Genomic DNA, 14,256 nt, shown 5'->3' with positions numbered 1-14,256 from the left:
CTGGCTCCTACTCATCTAACTATGGGTCTGTAGATCCTGGTTTCTATATATCTAGGTTACAGGTTTGTAGGTCTTTTTGGCTCCTACTTATCCGCGTTAGGAGCCTGCAGGGCCTTCTGGCTCCTACTCATCTAACTATGGGTCTTCATGTCCTGGTTTCCATACACCTGAGTTATGGGTCCGTATGTCCTTCTGGCTCCTGCTGATCTGTGCTACGAGTCAGTAGGTCCCCTGACCGCCTCTAAAGCACCATTATCACGTACAAGGGGGGCTGTGGGTCAGACCCACAGAGCTGATCCCACCCCCGGAGCTCATCCCGGAGCTCATCCCGGAGCTCATCCCGCCCCGTGTCCCCGCGGCCCAGACCCGCCATGCGCAGCGCTAAGAGCAGGAGTGCAGCGCGCATGCGCAACAGGGCCGCGCCGCCTTTGTTTGGGTCGGTGTATGTTCCCGGCGTGCACTGCGCGCACGGACGGGGCGTGGGCAAGAAGGGGCGTGGCCACGTGAGGGGGCGGGGCCAAGCGCTCGGGGGAGGGGGGCGCGGCGCGGCGCGGTCAGTCGGAGCGCGGCGGCGGAGGAGGGAGGAGGTGCGGAGCGGAGCGGAGCTGGGAGAGCGCAGCCGGAGGGAGCCGAGGATGATAAACACCCAGGACAGGTGCGCGGCCCCGCCGGGCCCCCGCGCGCTCCTCGAGGAGCTGTGGGCTGCCGCAGGAGGGTGTCGGGCCCGAGGAGCTCCGGCGGGGTGGGCCCCGCGGGCTGCGGCCTTCCCTCGGCTGAGGTGGGCGGGAGGCGTTGGCCGGGCGGCCCCCGCTGCAGGGCCCGGCGCTCGGCTGTCCTTGGTTAACGGGGCTCTCCGTGCTCTCAGCGGGGCTCTCCGTGCTCCCTGGGCCCCGGGAGGTCGGCACGGGGCTGGCGGTGCGGGAGGCCCCGCGCTGTTAGCGGGGATGTGCGGGGACGACACCCGGTACCGCTCTTCAGTGCAACAGAACCAAGCGGCCCGACCCTGCGCTGCGGGGCCTGGAGGTGCCGGCGGGCTGCGGCTGCCAGCTGAGCGGGGCTGCTGCGATGGGACACACAGCGGCTGCCGCGCTCCGGCCTCAGCCACGGCGTGAGCGCGGAGCTCCGTGCATCGTCCAGCGAGAGCAGCCGGGAGGGCTCAGCGCCTCCTGCTCCAGCGGCTCCAACAGCAAGAAGAGGCTGCAGCGGATGGCAGCGCTGTGCCTGTTTGTGTTCTACATCGGTTATGTCAGTGGAAGAGGCTTTGTCAGGCTGCGATGTGAAGTTCTTCGTGGGATGGCTGCGTTGGGAAGAAGGTCCTTTCCTTGGTGCCGCTGTTAGGGCTGCTGTGCAGGTTGAGTGAGGCCAGGCCCGGAGGCTCAGCCCTGGAATAAGGGGATCCTGCATGTGCCAGAGGAAGCAGAACTGGGAAGTGGCTGGAGCCGTTTTGCATGAAAGCCGCTGCCTCTCTCTTATTTTTTTTCCCCCCACAACTGCAGTTCATTATCCAGATTCTCGATGCATTGGCCACAAGTTGGAGAGAGCTATCAATAGTACATTGTTAACTGGGGGGTGAGGGAGGAGGGAAGGGAAAAACAAAGCTGCCAGCAGCTTTCTGGGGGTGGGGAATGGCACAGCAAAGTGCTTTGTCATGCCTCTCCACATCTACTACTACTGAATACACACTGGTCCATTGATGGCCACAGTCACGCTGTGCTGAGGGACTGTATTAACACAGAGCGCAACCAGGCGTGTGTGTGAGAGATTCTGTCCTCAGACATCTTCAATGCGAAACCTCATGGCTCTTCTGGTGGGTTCAGCAGCCTGTCCTGCAAGCAGCATCTGCTGTAGGCCACAGCCACATGGGAATACTGCAGTAGAATACCATCTAACAGAGCTGAAGGAGGAAATACACGGAGGAAGAACACTTCTGTTTTCTGCAATGAGATTGTTTTGGTATGGGGTAGATAGCCAGGACTTTTGTGAATGCAGTTACGACACCGGCTAGTTATTTTTGGCACCCCCAAGTGTTTTGGTTGTTTCCAACCTGCTGGTGTGCGCTTTGTTCCCTGCACACTGCTCAAGCCATCCAGGTGCTGTGGCACAGCACTCCCTGGGTGCTGAGCTCATGGAGCAGGGATGGAGTGTGAAGTAACAGCTCACCTGAGAAGCTCCAGCACAGGCAGCCAGCTGGGGATGCTTGAATGGAGCCTGTCCTTGCAGCCTTGCTCTGTTTTTTGGGAAGCTGTGATGGGGTGGTGTTCATACAGCTCTGTGCTGGCATGCTCCATCATGGTGGTGCTGGGCAAGGGCTGCTGTCTTTGCAGGCTTGATTACAGGAATGCTGCTGCTGCCCTGTGACTTGGCAAAGGGCTTTTTATGCTGCTGATAAAGGATATAATGCTCCAGAAGCAGAATAACTTGCTTTTATGAATGTGCTGAAAGCTAGACTAGGTGGTAAAGCCTGTGCATCAAGTGATCCTGAAGGACCACAAGCAGGAGTTGCAAGCAAACTTTGAGACTGCAAGAAGAACTTCTTCCACTTGTGTTAAGCTCATCAAAACCAATTTCAGGATGAAGTCTGTGAGGTGTAATGGCAGATAGAATCGGGCTGAGGGACACTTGTGTGATGGGGTGTTGTACACTATGTTGGAGGTGTCTGAAGTACCAGCCCTTTCACTCTCCCTGCTTCGAAAACGTGAAACTTTAAACCTCCTCCTTCTGAGCCCAGTTGATCTATTTGTAGATATTTGTCTATAGAAAATGTGTGCTCATCTTGTCATGCGTTTCAGCCATCTGCTCCTGGCAGCCTTCCAGCTGTCCCTTATTAGCAAGGGGTTGCTCAGCACTCTCTCAGGGTTCGTGGCTATCAAAGCCCTTCAGCAAAGCTCCACAGTGTGTGGGCAGCAAAGTGGCTCAGTGCAGACCTGCAGGTGTGGAAGGTCCATGGGTGCCCCTCCTGTGGCACGGGGGAGCAGGAGCACGAGTGCCTTGGGGTTGGGAGCTGGAGCATTGAAAACCTGATCCCTACTAACTGCTGTTCTCTTTTTCTCTTGCAGTAGTATTTTACCTTTGAGTAACTGTCCCCAGCTGCAGTGCTGCAGGCACATTGTTCCAGGGCCTCTGTGGTGCTCCTGATGCCCCTCACCCACTGTCGAAGATCCCCGGTGGGCGAGGGGGTAGCAGGGATCCTTCTCTTTCAGCTCTGATTTATAAGGTGAGCAACATCTGATATACAAATAATGACCCATATTCTGCATTACAGCTCTGCTTGCTTCCTCCTGGGAATAAACACAAATAATTTTGAGATAAACAGTTTTGGGGGAAACAGTTTATTTTTTTCCAGCAACCCTGCCAGCAGCTCTGTCTTGCTTAAGTATTACTGGTTTCTTAATAAACTTTTATCAGAGGTGTGCAGTCAATAGCTGGCAAGCCCCATTCTTAGGGGTTGTTTCAGCTGCTGCCTGCAGAGCCAGCGTTAGCAGCACGTGAAGCAACTTCTCAAACATTGTGCAGAGAGAGGAAATGGGAAGCAGAAAGGTGAAATGCAGAGGGAGAAGGGTTGGTAAGCTCCTTCTTGTGCCCTGCTCCAGAAGGTAACACTGTCCAGGCCTCAGTGTTCCTGTATGTGGGGACAGGAGGATCACAGTGTTTTTGCAGAGTTGCTTAGGGCTGCTGTGTCTTTCTCATTCTGTGGCTTGCATTGTAAGGGATCTTTTTGGCTTCCATCTGACTCTGGTGGAATAACCAATGCTTGTGCATCTTCTCTGTTACATTACAGTGGCATGCATCTCTCATCTTCTGGGATGAGGGCTGTTTTCCACAGACCAAGCTGTAAAGTGCTGTTGGATGAAGTTGCTTACATTTATGCTATGCTTGCAAATTCAGCAGCTCAGACAGCAGTGTTGTCATAGGTGTTAGTCTTGATTTTAATTACCCTGTGGGAGGCAAGCAGACTTCATATGATGAAATGATGCAGGTCCTTTCAGGTCACAGCTACACAGTCTCAGCTGGAAATTCACTAGAGAATGCTCACTGTTCTGCTGGCTGTAAGGTGGAACGATACAAAGATGGTAACAGATATTCAAAAGGTTATTTATAAGGAAAGACTCACCAATATGGATGCTTTCACTAGGAAATGCTGAGGCAATCTCCAAGAGATGCTGCCTTAGTGGTGGTCAGCCCTTAAATGAGGTCTAGAGGAGGTGGAGTCAAGCTCCACCAGCTGAATTACTCTCACCTGTGCTCCCACAGCTGACCCAACACTTGCCTCAGCTGATTAATCAGAGCTTAAGGCTGTGATTACCAATTTCCCATACACTGGCCAAACCCAGTTTGCTACCAGAATCTTTGAGAACCGGCCCTTTCCTTAACAGAGCACATCCCAGAGTGGATGAGGTTGTGTTTTTAAACTGTTTAGAGCAATTTAAAGTCCCACTTCAGATGTGGGTCACTGGGAGCCTGCTCCTCTCTGCTGCATGCTCAAGTCAGTGGTGCTGCAGTGTGACATGGAAAGGCGTCTGGACCCAAAAGCTTAAGCCCTTTTTCCAGCTGTATCAGCTGTTCTAGCTGAAGGGATGACCTTTCTGAATGAGCCTTTCTCCTTCCTGAGTCTGCAGCACAGCGCTTGTACGCAGCAGCATTATAAATTAAGCAGCATGGCTCACTATATAGCTGTTGGTGTTATTGCATTCAGAGACTTAACACAAAAAGACCTAATGTCCTTCCTCCCTGTCCTGCCAGCACCCAGGATTTCCTCCCATTCCTGCTTGGGATGCTTGAGGAGTGCAACTGGGATGGAAAATCTTGCACTTGGTGAATTGTAGCCAAGTGGGAGCTGGTCCTTGCAGCTCTGAGCAGCTGAAAAGGAGCCTGGGGTTGCAGAGCAGGCAGCTGGGGATAGCAGGCAGAGTGGTGGGGCATTTTGCAGTGAGCAAAAACTAGATGCTTGTTGCACAAACAGGATTTTGCTTCGAGCGTGTTCATAAGAACTGTGGGCTACTGCTTCCCAGGAACAGCTTCTATCCTCAGGATGTCACTATTCTGATACACAGGAATAAAATACCACTCTCCTGAGACGGGCTGTATAAATGCAGCTCCCACAGAACCAGGGGAACTAGTTCTGTTAATCCATGTGAATGGGAAACCTTGCTAGGTTCATAGCTTGGAGGAGGCTTTGAAAGTGCCTGACTTCTGTTTGCGGAAGGGCTGTGGGGCTCTGGGAGCCCTTCCTTGCTGCTGCAGGCTTTGCAGAGCTTCCCACACAAAGCAGTGCATGTGCCACCCCCCTCCCCTGCTATTCTCAATTTCCTTCTCTTCTTGTTTTTGTAAAGTATGAGAAAAGCATCTGCAAGCTTTTCATACTTGAGAGATCTCTTCCAAAATGAAGAGGCTTTTTGTGCACAGGAAAAACTGCAGAAGGCTCCTGTGAAGTCCCTGCTGGGAGATGTGCATAACCTTGGTAGGTCGGCTTCTTGGTGCACTTGGCTTAAAACCGTCGCAGAACCCACAGACGTGTTTCATGCTCAGCCATTAAGTTTATTTCCTGCAGGATATTTATTCTGACCAAGTGTAAACTTGTTTTTCAGCACGCAGCTTTGTGCACTTGAAACAAACAGCAGCTTCCTCTGCTCTGCTGACCAGTGGCAGTTCCTGATTTACATGCACAGCCAATGTCACCGGCATTAACATGCTCAGCAGCTTCTTTCTTGGCACAGCAGTGAAACCAGTGGGGTTTGGCTGCTTAGATGTGTGGTGATGGGGTTAAAACAGTGGGAAATAAGGTGGAAGAGCCTGGAAACTCTCTTCTTGCTCAGCCACTTCTTCTGCAGCACTTGCACCATTGAGGAAACATCCCCTGACCTCGAGTATGGGCATTATGGTCAGAGCTGCATGGGTGGAAGATATTAATTAAATATAAGAGGCTGAGGTGCTCTTCCTGCATCTCGGAGCTCATAAGGCTCTGTTGCCATGATACAACAATTCAGCTGCAGTTGACAGTGTTACTCTGAGATGTAATGAATTTCTTCGGTCGTTTCACTGGGGCTTTTTGCAGCTAAATGTGGAAGTTATTATTGGGCCAGCCTGCTGCATACAAGAACTGTCAGAAGGAATGGCACTTAACCACAGAATTGTTTTCTAGGAACTGCTCAGCTGAATTTGAGGCAGGCTGCATGCTTGGCATCCTGCTTAGAGCTGTGTTATGGGGTATGCATATATCTGTGGTCTCTGGAAAAGACCTTGCCATGATCTTCAATCCATGTAGCTTCTGTCTGGTTTGGGATTCTCTCTGTGCTGTCTTTTCCTCCCTTAATCCACTGCTGTACCAGCTGGCAGCAGGATCTGGGGAAGCAATTTGTGGTCATCCCTTAAACAAAGAGACTGTGCTGGGGAGCAGGGTGACAAAAGTGGTCAGACTGCAGCGGCAGATGCTGTTCTAACATGTTGGTTCAGGTTTCAGGGATCACTTATGAGTCACCCTCCAACATTGGAATGTCCCCTTGCTGCCCAGGTTTGAGTGACTATGCAGAACCGTGCTCACACGGACATGCATTTAGAGCACTGCTCCAAGGCCTGAACGCTCATCATGGTGTGTCTGTACCCTACAGTGCATTTCATGAGCTCTCCTCCCTCCCGTGTGCAGGATGAGAAGATCACTGTTAGTCAAGATGTCCCAGTGCACGAAGGGAAGCCTCACGTTGTCCACTTCCAGTACAGAGTCACAGAGGTGAAGACCTCCTCCTGGGATGCAGTGCTTTCAAATCAGAGCCTCTTTGTGGAAATCCCTGACGGGTTATTAGCTGATGGAAGCAAAGAAGGGTACGTTTGGGGTCCCAGAGCTGATTCTGTGGTGTTTTGCTTATGTGTGTGGGGAGGTGAGCTGTACATACAGCAGCTCTGTTCCCTGGTTTTACACCTATAGTGCAACCTTAACCTTGTCTTTGGAGATGTGTATATGGGAGACCAGCAGGAGGATATTTCCTTCCCCTTGGTGGCCATTCAGGATGGGTTACTGTTTTTGGATACCCTGCGCTAATGAAAAATAAGCAAGGAATAAGAAATGAGTAGAGCGATTCCTTGCCTACTTAGTGCAGTGTTTTATTCCGCTGGCCAATTAGCGAGCTTCACTTGGCAAGTATTTTCCTCTCTTCTGGGGGGGGAAAAACTCCATTATATTGCTGTGCTCCTTCTCATCAGTAGGTGGTTCTGCTGTTGGGCTGCTGCCACGCAGCACTCTCTGCCAGAGCCTCTGATTTTTCTTTGCTGGCAGAACAGGGCTGTGTTGTGTCCAGACAGCTCTGCTCCGGGAAGTTTGTCTAAGTGCAGCTTCCAGAGCAGCTGCTCCCTGCCAAGCACATCACCGGAGCTCTCTGCTGGGGGATGTAGATGTGGCTTTGGTGGATCCCTGTGCAGAGCCCTCCAAAGTCCTTCTGAACTTCAAGATGGGCTTCATCAGCAAATGAGACCAGCGTATTATAGCAGAACCCCCATGGGACACCCTCAGCTTGTGCTGTTCCTGCTGCCGCAGCCTGGGCTGTGAGTCTGGGTGAATGTCTGTGTGATTCCTGCGGTCAGCCCCCCTGGTTCTTGGGGGCCTTCACCCTCCCCACTCATCACGGCTTCAGGCATGGTTCCACAGGCGTATTTTTAGCTAGGTAAAACAGCAGAGTAGAGGCTATAATTAAAGTAGTTCATTACCATATTAACAAAATCCTTGCAAATTTAATCTCCCTCAGCATGCTCCGGTCTCGCTGACTGATGTTTAATTAGATCTCCATTCGAGCAAATTCACAAATGGCAGCAGGATGCTCTGGGGCTCAGTGCTGCTCCGCGCCCCCCAGCAGAGGGCAAATAATTGGGGAGAGGAAGGAAGCGGGGTTCTGCCGTGCAGCTCCTCGGCTGTGCCAGCTTGATGATGTGTTCAGGAAACAGCTCTATGCATTACGGGTCGTGTGTTCTGCCAGCAGAGGGAATGGACGCACACAGCTGCCATGCTCAGCTCCCCACCTCCCAAGGCTTTGGTGCAGCGCTGCTGGGGCTGCATGTGGGTGGGTGCTGGGGACTGGGACACGAAGGCAGGAAATCCATTGTTTCAGCACCCATTGTTCGCTGGGAGAGACATCTGTAAACAAGTCATCCTTGTGCCTGACAGCATCCAAACCACGGATGGTGCTCAGTGGCTTCCTCAGGACAGGACTTCCTATCGCTGATGTTCTTTTGTCTTCTTGCTCCTTGGCAGGTTATCAGCACTGCTGGAATTTGCTGAGGAAAAAATGAAAGTCAACTATGTCTTTATTTGCTTCAGAAAAAGCAGAGAAGATAGAGGTGAGAGCTCGGCCTTGCTATGAAATGTTCTCCTTAGATGTAAAGCAGTGCTGAACCCATGCAGAAACATGGCATGTCCTGGAGTTCAGGGGATGCTTCCTCCTGCTGGAGTCCCTGCGTGTGCTGCTCTTTCTTTTTCTTTTGGAAGTATTTCCTTGCCCAGAAAGTTAAGCCTTCTTCTTGGGAGAGGAATGAAGGTATTTGACACCAGCCTCCGTGCTTTGAAGAGGTTAATAGTCAGGACATGAACCTTGGTAGCTCGTTGCCCTGATGCCCTTCTGCTTTTTAAAGATCTCCCAGCCCTTTTGCCCTTCCTAGGCCTGCAGGTAATCCTGCCTTGATGGGAGATGCTTATGGCTTAAGGGGGCTGCTTTAGGATCTAAAGATAGATGTGTTGGGTGAGCGATTAGAGCATGGGAGTTGGAGGAGATTTGTGATGAGGTCCGGGGCTCTGGATGTGTCACTTCACATCTCACTACACACGGGCTCGTAACCAAGCAGACAGCTGTGGCAGGAGTAATTCAAGCCTTAATTCTAATTTTACTCTGCTGCATCACAAGCTGCGCTGTGCTCCCCAAAGCAGAGCACGCATTACAGCTAAGCCACGCTGAGCCCAGGAAGATGTTAGGAGCCATGTTAGGATGCCAAGAATAATTTTCAACTGAAGAGCTCTTGCATTTTGCCAGCAGTGGCTGCGTGGGTCACCTCTGTAGTGGAGGAGACACCTGATGCTGGGTTCTTGTTTTTAAATTAACAAGACACGGGGTGTTGCTGTTAAACCTGGCTGTGCCTGGAGGCTGATGGCCAGAGGGTACCGTGGACTGTCTGGGGATGGCTGTCCTGAGCAGAGCTGCAGCCCCCAAATAAATACAGATTGAAAAGCATCAGCGTGCTGCAGGATGACTGCAGATCCCCACTGTGCTTAGGAAGGGTGTTTGCAGCTCCCAGGGCAAGGCGGGTGCAGGGGATGGCTCCTGGTGGTAACGCATCTCCTTCTCTTTGTAGCACCGCTCCTGAAGACCTTCAGTTTCTTGGGCTTTGAGATCGTGAGGCCTGGTCACCCCTCTGTCCCATCGCGGCCGGACGTGATGTTCATGGTGTACCCGCTGGATCAGAACTCTTCCTCTGATGAAGAATAGCAGCACTGGGGACCCGAGCGTGACCTGAAAATGCTTTTGAGGGGAGAGAGAGAGAGGGTTACATCTCCTTTCTTGAGGAAAGGGAAAACAAGCTTCTGATGGACTGAAACTGCATTTCTCATTGTTAGATTGGCCTGTGTATCCTCAGAGTTGACTATCTCATTGAAATGTGTTGCCTAGAGAACTATATATACACACATGTAATCAACAACTAGTAAATGGAAGATGTTTATCAACTGGCATAGGAGCTCCTGCCACGCGGCTGTGTGCTGTGCTGCCCAGAGGCACCTCGTGCAGGGCCGCATGGGGAGCACAGCAGTAGGTGCAGCATCATCAACTCGACTTCTCCCCATCAGTGTTGGTCTGTCCCCATCACCTGATGTGTGGTGTGTGCTCATCTGACCGACCACCTCTTGGTTTTCACTCAGACTCCTAAAAGTGAGGCATGTTTGGGGGTTAGAGGCGTGAGTTAACCTTTAACACTACATTAAAACCCCTCTGCATCTCTGCTGTGGGGCTGTTTTAACTGTTTGTTTAGTTTTCCTTTTTAAAGACAAACCACCTGGCTTTCTTTCCTCTTCCAGCTTTTGTTTAAGCAGTCTTACTCTGTTCATTTTTACCACTGCACTGTCACCGCGTTCAATAAAAGGGGCATTCAGATGAACTTCACCAATCTGAGGCTGCTTATTTGCAAGAGCAGAGCCTGCCTTGCTCTGCAGCGGTTCCTGCAGGCCTGAGGAGTGCTAGGAGCACCATCCAAGGGCTGCATCCCTTTTGCAGGTAGTGATGGTGGTGGGCTGTGCTCACACCTGTCCTGCCCAAGTGCTGCCTGGGGAGCAGCGGTGCCCAGGGTGAAGTGCTTTCCTCTCCATCACACCTCTGCTCTCATCACTGAGCTGCCCTGCTGCGTGCCAGGCTGTGTGCAAGGTGTAGGGATGCACTGTGCCCATGGGCACGTTGCTGGCAGCCTCTGGCCCGGATTCTGCATGTGGAAATGTCCGTGAGGGTTGTGTGCCCTCTCACTGTGCTGTGAAGGATTCCATAAGGGCAGAAGCTGAGCCGTTCTGTCATTGTGCTCGGTGTTTTCTAAGGGGGTAGAGGTGGGGCTGGGATACGAGCTGGTGTGAATAGATCATCTCTGTTTTAGTGTCTCTTTGCCCTCCTTCCCTTCCAGTGCAATGGAAGCAGGACAGATGTGATCAAGGGGCACGACATGGGGGGCTGCCATCCCTTTGCAAGTCCCTCAGTGATGGCTTCACCCTGCTGGGTGGGGGAACAGCCATGCTCCCTCCCTGCAGGCCAGGCTCAGTAACACACCCATCCCTTTACATAACGGCTGCCCATTAAAGGCTCAATTATACCTGTTGCCTTTTAGCAGCTGACCTTCCTGGAGAGTCTCTAATCAGTTATCCCTCTAAGTGCATTTCCAGGGCTTTAAATGGCAGAGGGCCGGGTCACTGCCCCGTGTTGGGCACCAGGGGCTGCCCAGGGATCCCCCACCCCCATCCCCACAGTGCAGGGGAGCGGGGATGGGAAGAAGAAGCCACCCTCACAGGTTTGTGATTGTCTCTTAAAAAGATTTATTCTCTCTCCTTGCCCAAATGTACAAAGGCGAGAAGAGTACAGTTTGTATATATATATATTTATATATATATATATAAAAAACAAGGAACTTGGTAATAATGTACACTTTACAGAAGGGCAGAATCAGGAAGACTGAAAATGAAACCCAACACAGCAACTCCAATGGAAACGAGAGCTATCAACACCAACGGCTCAGCCCCACTCTGCTCCGCCTGCGGTCACTGACCCTACTGGGGCGGCCCTGGCCATGGGGTGATCCCGCAGCGCCCCAGCCCTGCTGCCTCGTGGGGCAACCACTAGAAGAGCGACGAGCCAGCCTAGGAGGCGTCAGGGAGTGCCGTGCTGCCAGGCATCCCTCAGGCTGGGAAAGGTGGGGGAGCAGGGGGAGGGAAGAAAACAAAACCCAAAAACAACAGCTTTCAAACAATTGCTTTTTACAGTATGTACAGAGCATCCCGGTACAGTGGCCCTGGGGCCGGGGGTGCCCCGCGCACGCACAGCGGAGACGGCACTGCGGCCCCGGCCCGGGGGGATACAGTGGGGCCGAGGTAGCACTGGCCGGGGGCAGCAGGCAGAGGACCAGAAAGCCCCTGTCCTCGGGCGCAGGGAGCGGCAGCAGCAGCCTCGTGCCTCTGGGCAGAGCCTAAGTGTGCTTGTTCCTTGCTGAGCCCCTGCACGTGGCCCAGGGAAGCTGATGGGAGAAGGGAGGGTGCAAGGGGAGCAGCACCCCCAGGGGCGCAGCTTGGAGCCCAGGGGGAAGCCGTGGGGCCGGGCCGCCACAAGGCACTGGGGAGAGACCCCGGCAGCAGGGCGGGTGGTTGGGGTCCTGCTGCCCAGCCCGGGATGAGGGGCCGTGAGAGGCGCAGGGGGGAGCTGTGGCCGACGGAGGCACCGAGGCCGCCTGACCCCACGGCTGTGGCCGCCCCGCTGCTCACCTCGCACAGCTCCCTGAGACTGCTGTAGGGCAGGGCTCGGCCCGGCCACAGCCCCACGGGGGTGGGAGGCAGCATCAGCCCCTCCGCCCCATGCCCCGTGCTGCTCAACCCCATGGTGAGGCCACAAATTCATCCAGGGACCTCAGTGCTTCCGTTTCCTCTTCATATGCACCAGGTGGGCGATCCGCTCCCATCCTGAGTGCCGGAGCCCAGGAGAATAAATACTTCCGCAGGTGCTGGCTCGCTGCTCACCAAAGGGCTGTGGGGCTCAGTTTGTGTCCGACGGGGGGAAGAGAACAGAGTTGGCCTCAGATGGCGGCAGAACGTCCAGCAGAACAATCAACACCATTCAACTGATGTCTACAGGAATCTCTGGCGCGTCCCCATGTGAGCCTGTCACATGCCTGCTGTGCAGCCTGCTCCCGGCGTCACGTCCTGCCAGAACCAAGCGGTCAGCCTGCGCCCAGGGGCTGAGCCCAGTGCCCCACGGCAGCGTTACCATCCTCACCTGCGGGGTGGCGGGTAGAGAGAGGGCGCGGAGCCCTGCTGGCTGGCCACGATGGCCGTGGAGGACAGACCTGCAGGGAAAGGGGACGTCAGCAGCCAGGCCGAGAGTGGGGTTCGCGCTGCCCAGCACTCCCTGGGGCCCGCAGGTCTCTCACCTGTTGCATAGGGCAGATTGTACTGCGCCGGCAGCAGCGAGTACCCGAGGTGGTGGTGGTGGTGGTGTGTGGAGAGCAGGCGCTGAGATGGCGAGGTCCGGGGTCGCTCCGCACTCCTCTCCCCACTGCCAGCTCCTCCAATGCTGCTGCAGCTCCCACTGCCCCCTACCACCCCGCAGCCGCTGCGGTCCCTCTCCTGAGCTGTCTTCTCACTTATCTGCGGGGGAAAAAGCAGCAGGCACTGAGGGACAGGAGTACCCCAGCACACACAATTTCCCTCTACCAGGGCTGCCCTGATGGCACAGTGTCCCCCTGTCTCACTTACAGGGAGCCCTCAGCACTGAGCAGAGCAAGGGAAGGATGGAGAAAGCCACCAGCAGGTCTCGGCCCAGCAGCTCCTCCCTACCTCAGAGCAGCCCCCCAGTTCTCCACTCAGAGAGGAGCTGCCTGGAAGCCCTACACTGCCGCAGGATGCAAACAGCCCTTGCTTCCTGCCCTTCCACCCACCAGCTGCAGGGCAGAGTGCCTCCCTGGAGCAGCCCTGCATGAAGGTTTGGCTCATCCACCCCAAAAATTTCTATGTTGTGGGATTATCCTACAGCCGTAGACCTCCTACAGCAGGAGCTCCTCCAGGCTGCAGGCACTTTCTGGAAGCTCCTGCGAGCTGGGCTAAGCTGCTGACTCTCACCGTGGGCGATTTGCTCTTGTAGTGGCTGGCGTGCTGCTGCAGGATGTCCAGGGCCTTGGATTCAGAGCTGGACTTACAGCCGATGCTGGGGCTGGCACGGGACTTGTCGCTGTCATCGCTCCCGGATGCCTTACTCCCATAGGGTGAGAAGGAATAGCTGGAGGGAAGGTACGAGCCTGCAGGGGAAAGGCAGCAGTCAGGGCACAGGGAGGAGAGGTGCCGCTCTGCACCGAGCTGAGGCCACATTGCAGTGCATGTCCCAGCAGAGCGGCACTGAGAGTCCAGCCGTCACTCCCCTGTGCCCACCCGCTGGATCCTGGAGCGTGACCACCACTATCACCACAGGACTGGGCTGGGACAGGCACGGCTGCCCCTGGGATGGCCATGGCTTCCTACCTGGGTAGTTCTGCATCATGACGGTGGGCATGGCCCGGTAGCTGGGGTGGTTGGGGTCGTACGACTGGCTGTAGGAGTAGCCGTGCATGTAGGGGATGTAGGACTGGTGCTGCGTGAGGGGGGAGGACACGGGGACATGGACACTGGGCCTGGGGTCCTTCCCCACCATGCGAGCCTCCTCAGTGGGGGTCAGTTTGCACTCGGAGCTGGTGCTCTCTTTCCCGTCCTCCTTGGACACCACTTCTTTGCTTCGATTTCTTTCTTCCTTCAATTTTCGGTCCCGCTCCTCCTTCCACCGCTCATCCTCCGTCTTGATGTCAGAGTACTTTGCTGGGTAAACATAGGTCCACATTCGGGGCTCTGCTTCCTGTGAGAAGCACACCAATGTCAGGACAGCTACCTCCCCCCAGCCCTGTCTGTCCCCACACCACTGGGGACTGGGAAGAGAGCAGCACAGCCATCACCCCCCCACACACTCTCCACGTTCCCCTCGCTGGTCCCCAGCCAACATGGAAAATCATGGAATCCCT

At 54.3% G+C, this 14,256-nt stretch overlaps 2 protein-coding genes across 4 annotated transcripts in view; one reads left to right on the top strand and one right to left on the bottom strand.

The window, feature by feature from the left end:
* The first annotated feature begins 555 nt into the window (after window positions 1–555).
* Window positions 556–10,125, top strand: OAZ2 (ornithine decarboxylase antizyme 2). Its single transcript, XM_015872341.3, is given in 6 exon segments — window positions 556–655; window positions 3,057–3,132; window positions 3,134–3,214; window positions 6,641–6,816; window positions 8,237–8,322; window positions 9,328–10,125. Coding segments are annotated over 6 exon segments (573 nt in total). The 5' UTR covers window positions 556–635; the 3' UTR covers window positions 9,462–10,125.
* Window positions 10,126–11,017: 892 nt separating this feature from the next.
* Window positions 11,018–14,256, bottom strand: part of ZNF609 (zinc finger protein 609) — a 35,667-nt gene continuing 32,428 nt past the window's right edge. For 2 of the 3 annotated variants that reach the window (XM_032446956.2, XM_015872315.3), the window contains exons 6-10: window positions 13,727–14,093; window positions 13,331–13,506; window positions 12,643–12,859; window positions 12,489–12,558; window positions 11,018–12,415 (exon numbers count right to left, since the gene is read on the bottom strand). In XM_032446956.2, the coding sequence (XP_032302847.1) occupies window positions 12,409–12,415; window positions 12,489–12,558; window positions 12,643–12,859; window positions 13,331–13,506; window positions 13,727–14,093 (837 nt within the window). In that variant the 3' untranslated portion in view covers window positions 11,018–12,408. The other variant, XM_015872316.3, reaches the window with a different exon arrangement.

This window comes from Coturnix japonica, chromosome 14 (assembly GCF_054131305.1).
Source record: "Coturnix japonica strain WE chromosome 14, WE-NBRP24, whole genome shotgun sequence".
NCBI classification, from domain to species: domain Eukaryota; kingdom Metazoa; phylum Chordata; class Aves; order Galliformes; family Phasianidae; genus Coturnix; species Coturnix japonica.
This window is presented reverse-complemented; position numbering and strand designations above follow the sequence as displayed.